At 42.8% G+C, this 17,472-nt stretch overlaps 2 protein-coding genes across 2 annotated transcripts in view; one reads left to right on the top strand and one right to left on the bottom strand.

The window, feature by feature from the left end:
• The window catches only part of LOC124791489 (COP9 signalosome complex subunit 5), a 36,666-nt gene extending 31,467 nt beyond the window's left edge, over nt 1-5,199 (bottom strand). Inside the window, exon 1 of the mRNA XM_047257864.1 lies at nt 4,866-5,199. Coding sequence (XP_047113820.1) covers nt 4,866-5,023 — 158 coding nt within the window. The 5' untranslated portion in view covers nt 5,024-5,199. The remainder of the gene's footprint in view (nt 1-4,865) is intronic.
• Nucleotides 5,200-5,246: 47 nt separating this feature from the next.
• LOC124791505 overlaps nt 5,247-17,472 on the top strand; it is a 528,144-nt gene continuing 515,918 nt past the window's right edge. Inside the window, 1 exon segment of the mRNA XM_047257865.1 lies at nt 5,247-5,772. Within this exon segment, the coding sequence (XP_047113821.1) occupies nt 5,316-5,772 (457 nt within the window). The 5' untranslated portion in view covers nt 5,247-5,315.

The following is a 17,472-nucleotide window of genomic DNA, read 5'->3' as shown; positions in this document are numbered from 1 at the left end:
AACTCAATGGCCGAGTAATTCCCATGAGCCACACTGAAATGTGTGGGGGCCCCAGTATTTAAGAGGCAGAGGTCGAGTTGAGACAGTTAAGTTTCGGCATCTTTACCTCAGCCAGTAAGCACTGTGCCACCCCACAAGGGGTTATGGGTATTAAAATCTCCCTAAAGTAGGAAAGATTTAGGGAGTTCATGAAACAGTGCAGCCAATACATTCAGGGGTACTGCTCTATCTGGAGGAAGACATACATTGCGGACAGTAATGTGCTGCGTCGTCCTTATCCTGACAGCCACAGCTTCAAGGGGGTTTGAAGGGGCACAGTTTCACTACACACTGAGTTCAGGACATAGACACAAACTCCACTTGACATGCAATTATAGTCGCTATCATTCTCATAATATCCCCTATAGCCTCGGAGGACATTGCTGGGAAACAGGTTTCTTGCATGGCAATGCAGAAAGCAGGTGTAAAGCTTAACAGTTGCCATAGCTCAGCGAGGTGGTGGAAAAAAATGCCGTAATTCCACTGGAGGATGATGTGATCATGAAGCTGGGAAGGCATGAGTGCTCAAGGAGGCAGTTTACCCCTCAGGGTCACCTGCTGCCACCTATTTAGTTCCTGAGGAGTCTATATCCATTGTGTCTGAGGGTCCGGCAAGATCTAGGTCCTGCTCCTTGGGTTTCTCTGGCTGCGAGGGATTCACTGATTCAGTCTCTGGGACTGAGGAGGATCGTGAAACTCTAAGACCAGCTGCTTTTGAGCTCTTCAGCCCCTGGCAGGTGCCATCTTTCCTAGTAATAGAAACCTGGGATGGGAGGGACCCAAGGGACCCCTTCCTAGTGAGAGGAGCCGAAGAAGGCTTACGCTTCTCCGGCCGAGAAGTGGGAACTGATGTCCCTGATGGGGGGGGGGGATAGTGCTCCTGAGGTAGTTGGTGTGGGAGCAACAGGGAGGGAAGTGCCCCCCCCCCCTCCCCCACACAATCAATGGGGCAGGTGTAGTCTTACGGCTCTGGGAGCCGACTGGAATTGGCGGAACTGATGAGGCCATAACTGTTTTTGTAGTGGCGGTGTAGGATGTTATAGGCACAGGTTGTAGGTGTGTTGTAGGTGTTTAAATTTTCTCTTATTCCCAGTGTAGGTCAGTTGCTCCAGGGTCTTGCATTCCATGATTTTTCCATTCTTTCTGGAGAATCCAGCAGCCTGGTGAGCAAGGGGAATGGTGCTCTCTGCAGTTGACACAGATGGGAGGTGGGGCACATGAAGTATTGAGATGTGATGGATGTCCACAGTCGTGACATACGACGCTGGACATACAGCAGGAAGACATATGCCCGAACTTCCAGCACTTAAGGCACTGCATCAGGGAAGGGATATTTGGCTTGATATCACACCGGCATACCATCACCCTGACCTTCTCGGTATTGTATCACCCTCGAAGGCCAAGATGAAGGCACAGGTGACTACCTGATTATCCTTTAGACTCCTATGTACGAGCCGGTCAAAATGAACGCCTCATTGCTCTAAGTTGGCGTGCAGCTCATCATTAGACTGCAAAAGAAGATCCCTGTGAAATATTATACCTTGGATCATATTTAAGCTCTTATGGGGTGTGATGGAAACACAAACATCTCCCAGCTTGTCACAGGCAAGCAGTGCCCGTGACTGGGCAGAGGATGCTGCTTTTATGAAGACTGACCCCGTTCGCATTTTGGACAATCCCTCCATTTCCCCAAACTTTACCTCTAAGTGCTCCACAAAAAAACTGAAGCTTCATTGACATGAAGGATGCCCAATCAGCTCTCATACATATGAGGTACCAGGGAGAATAAGATTCGCTGCCATCCTTAGCCTCATGTTCCTCCCATGGTGTGGCCAGGGAACAGAACAATTTGGGGTCACATTTTTGACACTGTAGTTAGACCTCGACCGCTTACAGACTGCTGGCATTGCGCCACCAGCAAGAGAAGACGTAATACGCTTCATGGCATGTCATCTGCCCTGATGCCACCCACTGCGACCGGGGGCCATACCCATGTGCGCCATCCAGCTGCAGCAAAGGCCACCTGGTAGGATGGCCATTGCCGGGGCTCCCAATGCCACAGGATGGCGGGCATCTAGTCCTTGGCATACATGGGGAGTTAATGATGCAGACATCAGTAGAGCAATCCCTGTGTAGTCGGGGAGGGGGGGGGGGGGGTTTCAACTAGCAGGATACATGGTGGCCCCACCACAATGGACTGGCAGCCATGCTGGATATGAGGTGCGAAGAAGTCCATGGTCATCATCGGTGCAGAAAACAACATTGTATAGTGGATCGAGGAAAATGCACACAGGAAGGTGTCCCCGCCCAAGAGACGAAGAATGAGCATGTTTCATTCGATGCTGAGGTGCTGTTCCAATACAGTTGGACAGCCTGGCAATGATGTTCAAGTTTAGAGGGAATACCAAGTGCCGAGGCATGAATGGGAAATTTGATTGAGGAAGGAGGCATGCTAGGGTAGTCCGTGTAGCTGTGCAAAGACACTGTACCAGGGTGGTGTAAGGGTTAGTGCATCTGCCTAGTGAGCAGTTCAGATATTTTCTGCAAAGCAATAACTGCCAACTTTGGAGACACAGAAATCAGTAAATTACTGTTTCGCATATATTAATTTGCATCAGTGGGATAATATTTTGAAAACAATTCTCACTTCGGCAAAACATAATCATTTCACAAAAGAAAGAAATTAAAATTAAGTGTAGGATTCACTTGCATATGTCATTTAGCAATCTATTTTGACAATTAGGAATATTAGCAATATTCATTAAGTATATTTATCCACTGTTGTAATTTATTAAAAATACAACTGAATTTGAGATTCATAATGCCATTTGCCAAACACATTGGGGGTGGGGTGGATGAATAAGCATCATTTGCAAAGTGTATCTTTTATTTATAATGATGAAAGAAACACAATCCTGGAGTCCAAAACTCAAAATCTTTGTTAAACTTCCTCAGTGTCTGCACTTTGTTCTGATATTAGTGGTACATATTGTTATTACTACTATTTTCAAATTAATGTCCGAGTAACGAGAACTCAGTTAAATCATTTTAATGTGAATATCATCAAATTCCAAAGAACACGTCAGTTCACATAGTAAAATAATTATTATGTAATGTCGGTTGCAGTGCCCTATTTTATTAAACTGTGTTCTGATTCACTGTGTTACAAATATAGATGAAAACAGTCCTGGTTCATTGCATATCCTACCTATGACACTTTCTTGGAATAGAAAGCTTACTGTCCACATTGGCACTGGTTACTTGGTATGAAGCATAAGTGCAATGGATGTTATATGGTGGGTAAGTATTTGACTAGAGCTTGCTTCCTCCAGCCTTCTATTACGGACCCAGATGACGTTCACAAACAATAGCTGAATTCTGAGTAGAATCCGTGTGCAATTCTTGTTAACACATCAGAAAGGAAATCAACCCCATCAAGTACTATAGTTAAGTTGGCATAAGTTAAACCCTGAGAGCTGCAGTGGGCTGGGCGTGGCAACTTTGTTGGCCTACATTAACCAATGGCATAACATGATTTTGTAAATGTCTTCTGGAAGTGCCTCAGCTTTGCCACAGTTCTCTAGATGGCTTCTGTTACCAACTCCTGCCATCAGTGCTTCACAGTTGAAAGCTGGCAACAGCACTGCAAGCTGTGAGGGATCTTCTTATACAATCGACTACAGATAACAGTTATTAGAATAAGGGGTGGAGTAGTGCACATGTAAAATCTATAACAACAAATCAAATAATAATTATCAATTTTGAGGCTAGAATTGCCATAAAACTACAAGTCAAAAATAGTAAAGAATGAAAGCTTGATGTGGTATCAAGTGGTGATAAATATCTGTGACAACTAATTATTATTACAATACATCATTTGCAGCATTTACCTTTTATTGCAGTATGTTAATGCATTTGTCTTAATAATGATTTGGTACTAGTTTCGATCAAATTTTGGACATCTTCAGGTCCAATGTAGTTGCCGACCGACCTGTAAATTTTATGGTGCTGTGTGAAGTGACTTGCATAAGCTATGCACCACACAAAGAACTGGCTGGTAGCTCTGCAACTACACTTGATCTGAAGATGTTCAAAATCTAAAATGAAACTGGTAATCATTATTAAGCCAAATGCGACAATAGGCTGCAATAAAACCAAAATATTAGAATAATAAAGAATAATTTACTTTCTGGCATTTGAAGATGAGAAATTTTGGTGGAAACAAATGACAACAATGGGGGAAGATAAGTGAGAAGAATTGAGAAAATCTATTGTAGAACACTAATTGATAAAGAAGCTTCAAAACAATTCCACTGAAAATGTAAATATAGAAATAACAGATTAAATCTACAGAAGGGGAAAAATATAACTAAAAGAAGAAATAAGGGATACATAACTAGACAACAGCAGATTACTGTTTTATAACAGTATTCATGATAAACATTGTGATGAGGAATGTGGTAATTTAAAAAAATATTCCAAAGGCAATTTAAAAAATCTGTATGGCAATATGTTTGCCAATAATATGTTCATAATGGACTAAGAAGTTAGGTTCAATACGAAGAATGAAAATAAAGGCAACAAGTCTAATCACAATCTGTAATGTGACTCCGTTCATTCTGCATGTTTAAATACGAATTAACAAGCTTATATTACTTGCGTAAGAAACAAATTTGTCTGGTTTAGGGTATCTAAATGTTGTGTTCCTTGACATAAAAAAATAAACTAGGGCATAAAACAACTTCAGCGTTGAAACAGACCGCGTGAACGTTGTGGTCAAGTATACAATACATCATGAACAGAAAATAAAACTTATCTACACTTACTCTTTCTCCCATGGTTTCGCAGCAAGTATGTCTTGTTGTTGCTTACGATCATATCTGTATATTTCATCCACTGAGCTAATTGTTTCTATGTTATTCGACATTTCCCATGTCTTCTGAGCGATTGCCGACTGTGTTTCGGACGACGATCCACTTGCCATGATAAATTCTAAAAATTGAGATTAAAAGGGACGTTCCACAACTACCGTTTTCGATAGTAGCGTATGTCTCGTTTCACCTGGAAATCACTGTTCCTTAACAAATAATATTTATTTCCAACATACCTAACCACAAAAGCTACTCCTCACCAGTATCGCACCTCAACTGTTGACAATACAACAGCGCAATTCTAAGAATTCCCGCCAGGGTTGACAGTAGCACCATGGCTTCGGATCGGGAGTCAGTATAGCAGCGTCCATCCGAAGTTCAACATCACGCGAGTGGTTGTTGACAATGAAGTCCCCGTTTTCGTTCAGTATTCTTCTAAAATTTTCCAATTTATTGCAGAGAGCTGAGGGCTGCCGCATCAATTCTTATCCCGGTTACTCATTTAGTACTCGCAATTCAAACAATATTACTCTTCAGTATTGCGGACTTCGGTTGTTTCACTCCACAAGAAAAGCGCCAAATTTAAGAAATGAAACTCATATGGCCAGATCAGCTGCTCGCAATAACATCCCAGTTTCGATATTCTCGCGATATTTTAAAAACTTACTGACTGTTCCAGGAATAAACTCGAAATTATTTAGTAATTCGTCATGCTTGCTAATCGTGGACAAGTCGGTGTCAGCGCCTTTGACCAAACGCCAGGCTCAAGATTTAATACTTCGACTGACCGGAGAAGAAAGGAACGCACTTCTCTGCGCACTGCAGGAATTTCAGTCCGAGAAAATGAAAGCCGAATATGAAGGTACGTAAATGCAAAGGCACTGCATTTCGCTTGTTGTTGAACTTTATGGCAAATATTTCAATAATTATAGTTTTCAGATAACGACAGTAGTTTGCATAATTTGACTTTTAGCGCTACTGCAACCATAGAGGCATTGTTTTACTTTCTCTGCTTCGTATAACATTCTAAAATGCCTGTAATTCTCATATTAATTTTCAGGTCGTGCCCTGCAGATAACAGGATACTTTCAATGTTTTTCGCTTTTTTAAATCTTCCATGTTCCTTCATTATTTTCCTGCATCCAGAAACCTGTTTCTTTACGTATATTTTTCATTAATTTCAGATCCATAACTACTAACTTGTTGTTCCAGTTCGCATTGAATCTAGTGACGACCAAGTGTTTGAATTATAAAACAAAGTTACACGAGTCTTCTTTCGCGACTAGTTTCACAATGTGCACAGAATACAGTACGTGATTACAGTTATTAGTTACCGTCAGGTCGAAAACAATGCTAGAATAATATGCCAGCAGTGATTTATTAGACAGCTAACGAGATTCAAAATGTGTGTCCTGTCGTGAACGAACTTGACACATTATAACTTATTTGTCACGGGTACTAAATCGGCCTAGTCTGCGCACGTATTACAGGTGTTTTGGGAACAATTGAAAAAAGATTTATTAGAGACGTGCATTTAAACGATACTTTTTCAAACCAGTCGAATAATCAATTGTTATTTTACTTGGGGTGAGAATATTTCCTTAACAATAATGTTTCAAGATGAAGTCTAGCTTTTGGTATCGGTATCACAGTCGCCCATTGACGCAACTAGGCCAATGATTGTCGGAAGATGCGGTCTGACGAGCGAAGCCGGTGCTAAGAATCAAATTGTGCGCGACCTGTGCCTGTTTGATCTGAATATTCGTACGACGGTCATTGTGGCAACGGAAGCTTGGTGTCCTTAGACAGCTTCTCGCGGCAACAAATTCGGTACCACTTTCAAGTCACGAATTCGAAATTCAACTTCAGCTGAGTTCAGCTTTGTATAATTAGTTTTGTGTGTATCAGATAGTTTTGTGATTGCGAATATTCAGCTATTTGTTTGGTACTTTTCATTCGCTTGATATAGTTGGCTGTTCGAGTAACCCATGATAGGGATCCAGCCAATGACCAGGCGAAATGACAGTGGGACAGAGGGAGTCCCAGATCCCAAGTTGCCTTACAATTAAGGAACCAAAAGTCTTGGTCAGAACTTGGGGATGGGGGAGATTTTTAATTTAATTCAGGGACGATATGCCCCACACAAAAATATATGAAAGTTTGGTATACGTGCAGGTATAATTGTTTATATGTATGAAGTGTAGATGACATGCTCGACGTGTGAAGTGTATCTGATTGTTGAACACGCATGTCACTATGATCGCTTCAGCCGGAATGCAGGCGGAAGATATCTGTAATAATCGGATGAAAAAGGTTTACGTTGTGTCGACAAACAATTAATTATACTTGCATTTTTTCTGCAGCGTTGGGCTCATAACTTTCGTATTTAGTTGCCTCGGCTATTGGCGGCTGTTAAGTCTTCATATTGAACAGTCATGCTTTTGTTTCTTCAGCGCTGATCGGTTACTCTCATTTCGGTTACTCTCATTCCAATTATCCAGGTCAGGGACTCGTAATGTTAGCCAAACAACAGATTGTAATAATACTTAGAACTTGTATTTTTTGTGCAAACTACGCTTTTTAACCCGAATGACAACTGTTGACATTAACAAACTAAAAGTAGGCTAAATTAGAATGTCAATGGTGTATGTTGCAGGATTCTAGTGGGAGTCGTTTACGAGATATCGTATTTTGAAAAGTTCGCACACCGACAATTGTACAATACCTGTTGTTGCATACACTAAGGAACAACAGAAGTGCATACACTAGTTATGTGGATTCTTACCAGTAACGAGACAATTGACCGCCACAGGTTGTGTTCAAAATGACCACCGGCAGCGGCAACACACGCTTCCAGTCTGTTACGGAACGACTGCTGCACACTCGCTAGCATTTCAGCGAGGTTGTCCGAGCAGGCTACAATAATTTGTCGTTGCATATTATCGCGTGTAGTTGGTAACTTCTTGTAGACGGCGTCTTTCAGCTTTCCCCGCAGAATAAAAAGCGAGCATTCATGTGTTCTGTCTGTGAAAAAAGGGCCTATGGGCTGCTGGTTCACTATCCCACTCCACGCGGTTGGACACCTTAGATGCTGACTTTCCACCTGACGAAGCCAACGGTGATTGTCAACAGATAGAGTAGTAGATGTTGTGTGACTAGGGCCTCCCGTCGGGTAGACCGTTCGCCGGGTGCAAGTCTTTCGATTTGACATCACTTCGGCGACTTGCACATCGATGGGGATGAAATGACGATGATCAGGACAACACAACACCCAGTCCCTGAGCAGAGAAAATCTCCGACCCAGTCGGGAATCGAACACGGGCCCTTAGGATTGACATTATGTCGCGCTGACCACTCAGCTAACGGGGACAGACAGTGTCAACAGATCAGTAGAGCATGTTTGGGCTGCTTACGTGGCCGTGATTGGTAAATGTGGCCTCATCACTCAACAAGATACATGATACATCTGGAGTATCCTGTCTTAATGCCCATGTACAGAAGTTAACACAATTTTCATAATCGTTTCCATGTTCTCTTGAAGGAGAGATATGGGACAGGAATGGAACCTGAGTCGATGGAGAATGCATAGGACAGGTGCCTGCCTCACGCTACATCCTCGGGCGATTGCGTGGGAGCTAACGCGCGGATCAGCTGCAAGAGCATTAATGTCCCCCTCTTCCTTCATCACTTGTTTCCTTCTGATACGTTGTCTAGGAGTTATACGACGACTTTCATGTAACTGGCTGAAGAGGTGGTTGATAAATATTGCAAGATGGTTGACGTCTGTTGCCGCGTACACCGTGCAAGAACGAACTGCATTCTTCCTACACTCTCGACACACCATGAGCATACTGGCTGTTTCTACATTGGTAAATCCCATCGTCCACTCTCGGCATACTGACTGACTAACAAGTCACAATGCACTCAAGGAACACACAAGCATACTGTAAGCAAACATAACAACATCATACCTATCAACTACGCGTGCTGAATGGTACAAATGAGTGCCGATGTGGAAACTTTGTACAATACGATGTCTCGTAAACGACTCGCACTAGACTCCTGCAACAGACACCACTGACATTCTATTTTACCATACTTTTAGTTTGTTAATTTCAATAGGCATTATTCCATTTCAAAAAGTATGTTTGCCACTTTCTAAATATTATAACAATCTGTTTATTGCCTAAAAATATGAGCCCCTGACTATTAATCCATTTTGTAAAAACTGCACGTCTATAGCTCATTTCATATCTGCAATATCTGCGGTGCAAGTTTTACATGATTCACCCTGTACATTACGTCTTCTCTTCAGCATACAGATTAATCTTGAGAGAGGTTCTTTCATACGTCACTGGAAATTGAGCCAAAAGCAATGCAGACTGTGTGCTGTACTGAAGTGGAATGATTTCTTGTCTCACTGTGTACATTTCTTCACAATCAGCTTTTGAGTGGGAAGCGGAATTGCACACGTACATTTTTTTTTCCCCGATACGTATCCACATTGACGTCTGCTTACTCAATCTGTAATCTCAGCTGACATATGCAGAATGTATCATAACTAATAGCGTAAACTGACACAGGTGGAAAAATATGATAATAGAGGGAAAACCGTTCCAATGAATATAAGTCCGCAGACGAACCGTTCGTGAGATAATTTCCAAGGTGTGGTTACGATCTACTGACTTCATTAAGAAATATTGCTGTAGTTGGTACAGACGTATAAACGAGGATATTCGGTGAATGGACTGGCCTGCCCATTCCCCCGACTTAAATCCCACTGAGCACGTGTGGGATGCGGTGGGAAGATGTATTGCAGCACGTCCACCTGCGCCAACGAGCCTCCAGTAACTGTCAACCGTGCTGGTGGAGGAATGGAACGCTCTCCTACAAGAACTAACTCCTTACCAACCTGCCAACATAGGAGTACGTTACAGACCATCCAGCAGAGCATAAATTGTTGCCCATGGTGATTACACATCGTATTAAGAACCATGTACCGCCGTTTGTGATGTCCAGGGGAACATCATAAATGGCAGCGACTTCAGTACAATTATTCTCTTTGAATAAAAATTTCGTTTCTGTTCTTCTCATTTCTTATGAGGGGCGTTTGAAACGTCTGTGCAAAAATAAAAACTACTTACGTGTTTGTTTCGACATAGTCTTCTTTTAGACTTATACAATTCGTCAACACTGTTGTAAATGGTTGATCCAATCCGAATAATAGGGATTGTCCAAGTCTGCAAAATAGCTATTAGTTGCTGCAATCACCTCCTCGTTTGAGTAAAATGTTTGTCTCATCAGCCATTTCTTCAAATTGGGGAACAAATAGTAGTCCGAGGGAGCCAAGTCTGGAGAAATGGGGAGATGTGAAACGAGTTGGAATCCTATTTCCATTGGTTTTGCCACAACAACTTCTGAGGTGTGTGCGCTGGTGCATTGTCGTGATGGGAAAGGACTTTTTTGCGATCCAATCGCCGGCGTTTTTCTTGCAGCTCAGTTTTCAAACAGTCCAATAACGATGTATAATATGCATCTGTAAAAGTTTTACCCTTTTGCAGATAGTCGATGAGGATTATCCCTTGTGAATCCCAAAAGACTGCCGCCATAACCTTTCCGGCCGAAGGAATGGTCTTCGCTTTTTTGGTGCAGATTCTCCCTTGGTAACCCATTGTTTAAATTGTTGTTTGGTCTCAGGAGTACAGTAATGTATCCATGTTTCATCCACAGTGGCGAAACGACGGGTAAAGTCTTGCGGATTCTCCCTGAACAGCTGCAAACAATCCTTGCAACACTTCACACGATTCCGTATTTGGTCAAGCGTGAGCAATCGCGGAACTCATCTTGCGGATAGCTTTCTCATGTCCAAATGTTTATGCAAAATATTATTTACCTATTCATTCGAGATGCTCACAGCACTAGAAATCTCACGCACCTTAACTCTTCTGTCATCCATCACCATATCGTGGATTTTATCAATGATTTCTGGAGTCCTAACCTCCACAGGGCGGCCAGAATGTTCAGCATCACTTGTGCCCATATGGCCACTCCGAAAACTTTGAAACCACTTATAAACTGTTCTAATCGAAGGTGCAGAGTCACCGTAATGTTTCCTGAGGCGTTTTGCCTTTCATAAAGTAATGTTTAATCACCATACGAAATTCTTTTTCGTCCCTTTTTTGACAATCACTCGACTTCCTGATTCACACGAATGACAAACACAAAGAAATAGACCAATATGGCTGAAACTACTTGTGCGTTCTTTCCAAAGACGCTACTAACTAAACATGACCGGTGGTGCCATCTCTCGGACATTGAACGGACTTTTCAAACGCCCCTCATATTTCGTTCACTTACCTTCTGTACCCCGAAAGACTAATCACTGTAGTTAATGTGAGGGGAGGGTTTCAAAGTTGACACCAAATTAGACCAATATACCAGGCGCTTGTAACTAAATTGACAGTATTCCCTGTGCTACACTGCGGGCTGTATAAATCGCAGGACGTTAAAACATCGTAGGTATGTTCATTAATCAATGCGCTTTTGGAGTACGCTTATAAAACTGATAGTTACACTTTCTGACACCAGGGGGAAATGTATCACTGTAAGCAATCAGAATGTGGTGTTGACGCATGGGTCGAGGAAAAGGGGAGGTAAGATCAAACACAGGATAACGGTGGTTCTGGAACGTTTATTAGAATTTGATCACAAGTTACAACACGTGTTCTGTAGGGTCTTCCGACTCAGCAGCATACTGCATCCGTAACACGACATGGTCGACATTACTCGCAGCTTATCCAGAGGGACGAGAGTGATATGTTGTCATACGCTGTCCTTCAGAATAGGCAGAGTCTGGATACATACATGATAGACACAGTCTTTCAGATATCCCCACAACTAGAAGTCATATGGAGTTAAGTCGAGGGTCTGGAAGGCTACATGTCCTGAAATTGCCTAGAGATGATATGGTCGTTACCAAAGGTTTTTCGAAGCAAACCGTTCACCTGGCAAGCGACATGCGATGTCGCTCTATCTTGCATGAAAATACTGGTGTGGACACAGTTGCATTCTTGCAAAGCTGGAATCACGTGCTGCAAAAAATGGTTCTTATACCTTGTAGAGGTCACTGTCCGCGACCTGTCATCTACTCGAAGAAAAGCTGACCGAGAATGAAGGAGCATGTGAAACCACACCACACAGTCACATAAGCTGCATGTAGTGGATGTTCCTGCAGAACACGTGGTGGAGTAGAAACCAAAATACAACAGTTCTGTGCATCCATGGCACTACCTAGAATAAGACGTGTCTTGTACGTCCAAAGAATATTCCCCAGCCACAAGTCGTCCATTTTCATGCGTTCCAAAGATCGAATGGCAAAGTCAATGCGTTGTAGCCTTTCTTGAGACTGTATTTGGTGGTCATTCTGAATCTTGTGGGGATACTAGTGCAAAATGCACCGCAAAATCGTTTGAGCTTTTGACCAAGGGTGGGACAATTACTGTGACTCAGTTCTAGCACTGGCTGCAGAATCTTAGGCACGTACTGCACGGTCGGCTATAGCTACAGCAACTTTAGCAACATTTGCCATGGGAATGCGCCACCTCCCTCTTCCTGCTGAACCACCTACTTTGCCCTGTTTCTTCAAATGTCTTGAGCACGTTCTTTAACCAATTTATTGACATGAGACCTCCTCGCTGCTGTTTCTATCAGCGATACTCCCGCAGTCCAGCGTTGCTATTGCTGCCATTTCCATAAAACAATTTAGCGGGAGTGCACTGTTTTTTTTTCTCAATAGCCATTGAGTTTCGTATGGAAAGTTTTAGCCTTATTAACCCTTTACACCAAAATTGATTTCACAAAACATATCAACACGCATCGCCAAGTGACGTCAAAACAGGAAACATTTCACATTCCGAGGCTTATAGCGCCATATTTTCACCTGGTGGCGGGAAGTGGAACTATTATTTTGTTTTAGCACACTCCGCGAGCGGACCAATTAATGAACATACCTACGATGTTTCAGCGTCCTGTAATATATTCAGTCCGCAATGCAGCACTCGGAACACCGTCAGTTTAGTTATAACCAACCGGTATTAAAAGCCGACATTAGACTTGTACAACATCAGGCTATTTTGCGAGTCAGGGTGGTGAGTCAGACCCGAATCGAAGGAAAGAAGATTGGAGTTAAACGTCTCGTTATCAGCGAGGTCATTAGAGAGGGAGTATAAGCTCGAATTATGAAAGCACGGGGAAGGAAATCGGCCTTGCCGATAGTCAAAGGAACCATCTCGCCAGTTGCCCGGAGCGAATTAAGGAAATCATGGAAAACCTAAATCAAGGTGGCCGGATGCTGATTTGAACCACCGTCCTTCCGAACGCGAGTCCACTGTGCTAACTGCTACGCCTACTTACTCGGTGACCAGTTGAATCCGCGCGGCGGGTTAACAACCGCCGTAGTGTGGTTTTTAGGCGATTTCTAAACCTCGTTTGGACAAATGCTGGACTGATACCTCAGCTCTGTCACAGACAATACTACAAAGAAACAGTTAAAATACTATAACACACAGAACAAACTTTACACAATCCACAGACAGCATGCACGATCTTCCTCCCTTAGGTTATCTCTACGGTGGTGGCGTCAGGAAGGACATCCGTCCATTAGCCCAATCCTGCAAAAGCTAACTTCTTAATAGATGGGGTAAACGCTATGAAAAAGAAAAAAGAAAGGAAGATTAACAACCTACACTAGTACAAGTTTGTTACAACGTTATTATCTACTGTTACAAGTTACAGTTGCTCTTAAACGGCATATTATTTAGAAATTTCAGATTTATGTATTCTTTTTATTTCACACCGCAGGTCGATTCCTTTAACTGGCTTAAATATAGCAAGAAAATAGACGTCAAGCGTTGGCAAAAACGATATTATTTCACATGCATCGTTGCTTACTCAGCTAAAATTGTAAATAGCGACAGAAATCATTTGTTGCAATCTAGCGTATATTTACTTCTCGTTTAAATGGTTAACAAGTTAATCACCCTGTTTGTTTTCGCAGTGTCCGGATCTCAGCTGCATGGAAATACGAAAAGAGTTCCTGCAGACGCATATTGCTCTGACGGGCAGGTCTGTCTGTAGATGGTTTAAAGGACATAAAATGAAATTTAAAAAAAATCTAATCGACAATACGTTACATTCTCTTAATGTCTATTACGAGCGGCGTTCAATAAGCTGAAAGCTGGTTAGGTTTATTCAGGATTCCAATACTTATTATTCTCCACTCTTTTGGCTACAAAACCCGATTTTTCAACATAATCTCCGTTCAATGCGACGGCCTTACGTCACCTTAATGGGAGGACCTATTTGCCAACATGGTGCTACTATACTGGTCGACATTGGAGCCAACGCCTTGCTGCAACAAAACCTCCCTATCATCCAACTACTGCTTCCCGTGGAGTGCATCCTTCTTTGGGCCAAACGGATGGAAGTCGGAAGGCGCAAGATCCAGGCTATGGGGTGGATGAGAGAGAACAGTTCAATGAAGTTTTGTGAGCTTCTCTCGGATGTGCAAACTTGTATCAGACCTTGCGTTGCCATGGGGAATGAAAAGTTTGTGGCGACGAACACGCTGACGTCCTTTCTTCAATTTCTTGAGGGTAATACAATACACTGTTGATCGTTGCACCATGGGGGATGACATCAAATAGGATAACCCCATTGACTGTCACCATTATTTTCCCAGCTGAGAGTGCGGCTTTGAATTTTGTCTTAAGAAGAGAGGTAGTGAGGCGCCACTGCATGGATTGCCGTTCTGTGTCCGGCTCGAAGTGATGAATGAACCCATGTTTCATCGTCTGTAACGATGTTCGATAAAAATTGCCACGATTAGCTTGGTAACGAGCACGCAATTCCGCACAGATAGTCCTTCGTTGCTCTACACGATCGTCTGTTAGTCGGTGATGGACCCAGCGGGCACAAAACCTTTGAGTACCTCAACTGGTGGACGAGTGTTTCAGCCCTACCAACACAGACGTCCATTTGTGCAGCGAGGTGTTTGATTGTGATCCGTCGATAATCTCGAATGAGAGTGACCGCAGGAGTCACAGCGGTGTGCGGCCGGCCGGCACACGCAGATCGGAGGGGTTAGTACAGCATTGTTACGATGATGACAGACGCCTCGTCCAACGACCACCGTGCTGTTGTTCAGTGCCAGGTCTCCGAAGACATTCTGCAATTGCCTATGAATATCTGCGAAACTCTAGCCTTCCGCCAAAGCTCAGTGACAGTTCTCTGCTTGGAAGGTACCTCCTGTAGAGATGCCATTTTGAAGGCTAGGTATAGCACCGCCACCCATCTTCACTTCCTGAAACTACAGGGGCTGAAAGGGGAATATTCCATGATGTTTCGCAACAAATTCCATATTTTTTAACCGAAATTGACGAGGAAAAAAATGTTACTTTGCTTATTGAATGTCCCTCGTACTTGTAAAAGTAGTAATAGATGATGTATGATCAGAACTTCCGGCAAGGGCTATTGCAAAATATTAGGAGGCCTCATCATTGAACGAGGAAGCCTACTGGACGTCAAGACTTGTTTTTGTTGCTGTGGCCTTTAGTCCGAAGACTCGTGTGAAGTGATGGAGCTCTCCAGGCTATGTATCCTTCATCCCTACATAATTGCCACAGCCTATATCCATTTGCATTTGATTGCTGTATTCGAGCTTTCGTCTCCCTCTACAATTTTAGCCCCCCCTCTCTTCCCACTTCCCTCCATTACCAAATGGACGATTCCGTGATGCATCATGATAATTCTTATCAACAAATTTTTCTTGTAGTCAGGTCGTGTCGAACACATATTTTTTTAATATATATACAGGGTTATTACAAATGATTGAAGCGATTTCACAGCTCTACAATAACTTTATTATTTGAGATATTTTCACAATGCTTTGCACATACATACAAAAACTCAGAAAGTTTTTTTAGGCATTCACAAATGTTCGATATGTGCCCCTTTAGTGATTCGGCAGACATCAAGCCGATAATCAAGTTCCTCCCACACTCGGCGCAGCATGTCCCCATCAATGTGTTCGAAAGCATCGTTGATGCGAGCTTGCAGTTCTGGCACGTTTCTTGGTAGAGGAGGTTTAAACACTGAATCTTTCACATAACCCCATCACTTCATCACTGAAAACAAGTTTCGCACTGAACGCATCCTCTTCCATGAGCTGTTGCAACCGCGCCGAAAATTCAAAGCGTTTGACTTTGTCATCGGGTGTCAGGGCTTGTAGCAATTGTAAACGGTAAGGCTTCTGCTTTAGCCTTTTCCGTAAGATTTTCCAAACCGTCGGCTGTGGTACGTTTAGCTCCCTGCTTGCTTTATTCGTCGACTTCCGCGGGCTACGCGTGAAACTTGCCCGCGCGCGTTCAACCGTTTCTTCGCTCACTGCAGGCCGACCCGTTGATTTCCCCTTACAGAGGCATCCAGAAGCTTTAAACTGCGCATACCATTGCCGAATGGAGTTAGCAGTTGGTGGATCTTTGTTGAACTTCGTCCTGAAGTGTCGTTGCACTGTTATGACTGACTGATGTGAGTGCATATATATATATATATATATATATATATATATATATATATATATATATATATATAATCTGTTCCCAAAAGAACAGATACCATTGATGACCGTGCAGCTTCTCTAGAGTGAAATCGACACCCTAGTTGCAAACAGGCGTTGATATACATCATTGGGACTTGAACCCGGAACCTCCTGCTTACATGGCAGACACCCTATCCAATTTTTTTTTTTTTTTTTTTTTCGTAGCGTTTTGTCTGGGTGGGCATCACAAGATATCCTTTCAAGTTGATCGTTGATTCCTTTACTCAGTTTTTTTATTACAGAGGGCGAGCAGCCTAAAATTGTGCAGTCTATGTGAGTTTTTGATTACCCATTTGAGCCACGGAGTAATGAGTGTGATGGGCAAACATCTATTAGGCGCACTACCAATGTACTGGTGTAGACATGTTGGGAGTGTGGGTCTGACGGGGAGCGTGCAAGGGATAAGTCCCTGCAGGCGCACTGTCCCCTGTGCCCTCGGTGGTTCAGATGGATAGAGCGTCTGCCATGTAAGCAGGAGATCCTGGGTTCGAGTCGCGGTCGGAGCACACATTTTCAACATGTCCCCAATGATATATATCAACGCCTCTTTGCAGCTAGGGTGTCGATTTAATTATCATATCTTTCCCCCTTCCTCCTCCCCCCCCCCCAGTTCTTTTAAGCATCTCTATATTAGCTATTTGATCCCACCTGTGTCACCATAATTCAAAAGCTTCCTGTCTGTGAATTGCTTATTGTCGAGATGGCTCTTTAGTACAAGGCTACATTCCAGACAGATACATTTAGAAAAAGCTTCCTAACATTTCAATTTATACTCGATGTTAAAAAAAAATTGTTTCTCAGAGACGCTTTTTTTGCTAATGCCAATATGCATTTTATATCCTCTACTTAGGTCATCAAGTTATTTTTCTGTGTAAATAGCAGGACTACTTTTAGTGTTTCGTTTCT

The sequence above is a fragment of the Schistocerca piceifrons genome, chromosome 1, assembly GCF_021461385.2.
Source record: "Schistocerca piceifrons isolate TAMUIC-IGC-003096 chromosome 1, iqSchPice1.1, whole genome shotgun sequence".
Lineage (NCBI taxonomy): Eukaryota > Metazoa > Arthropoda > Insecta > Orthoptera > Acrididae > Schistocerca > Schistocerca piceifrons.
Note: the sequence above shows the minus strand (reverse complement) of the source record. Positions and strands in the feature narration are given on the sequence as shown.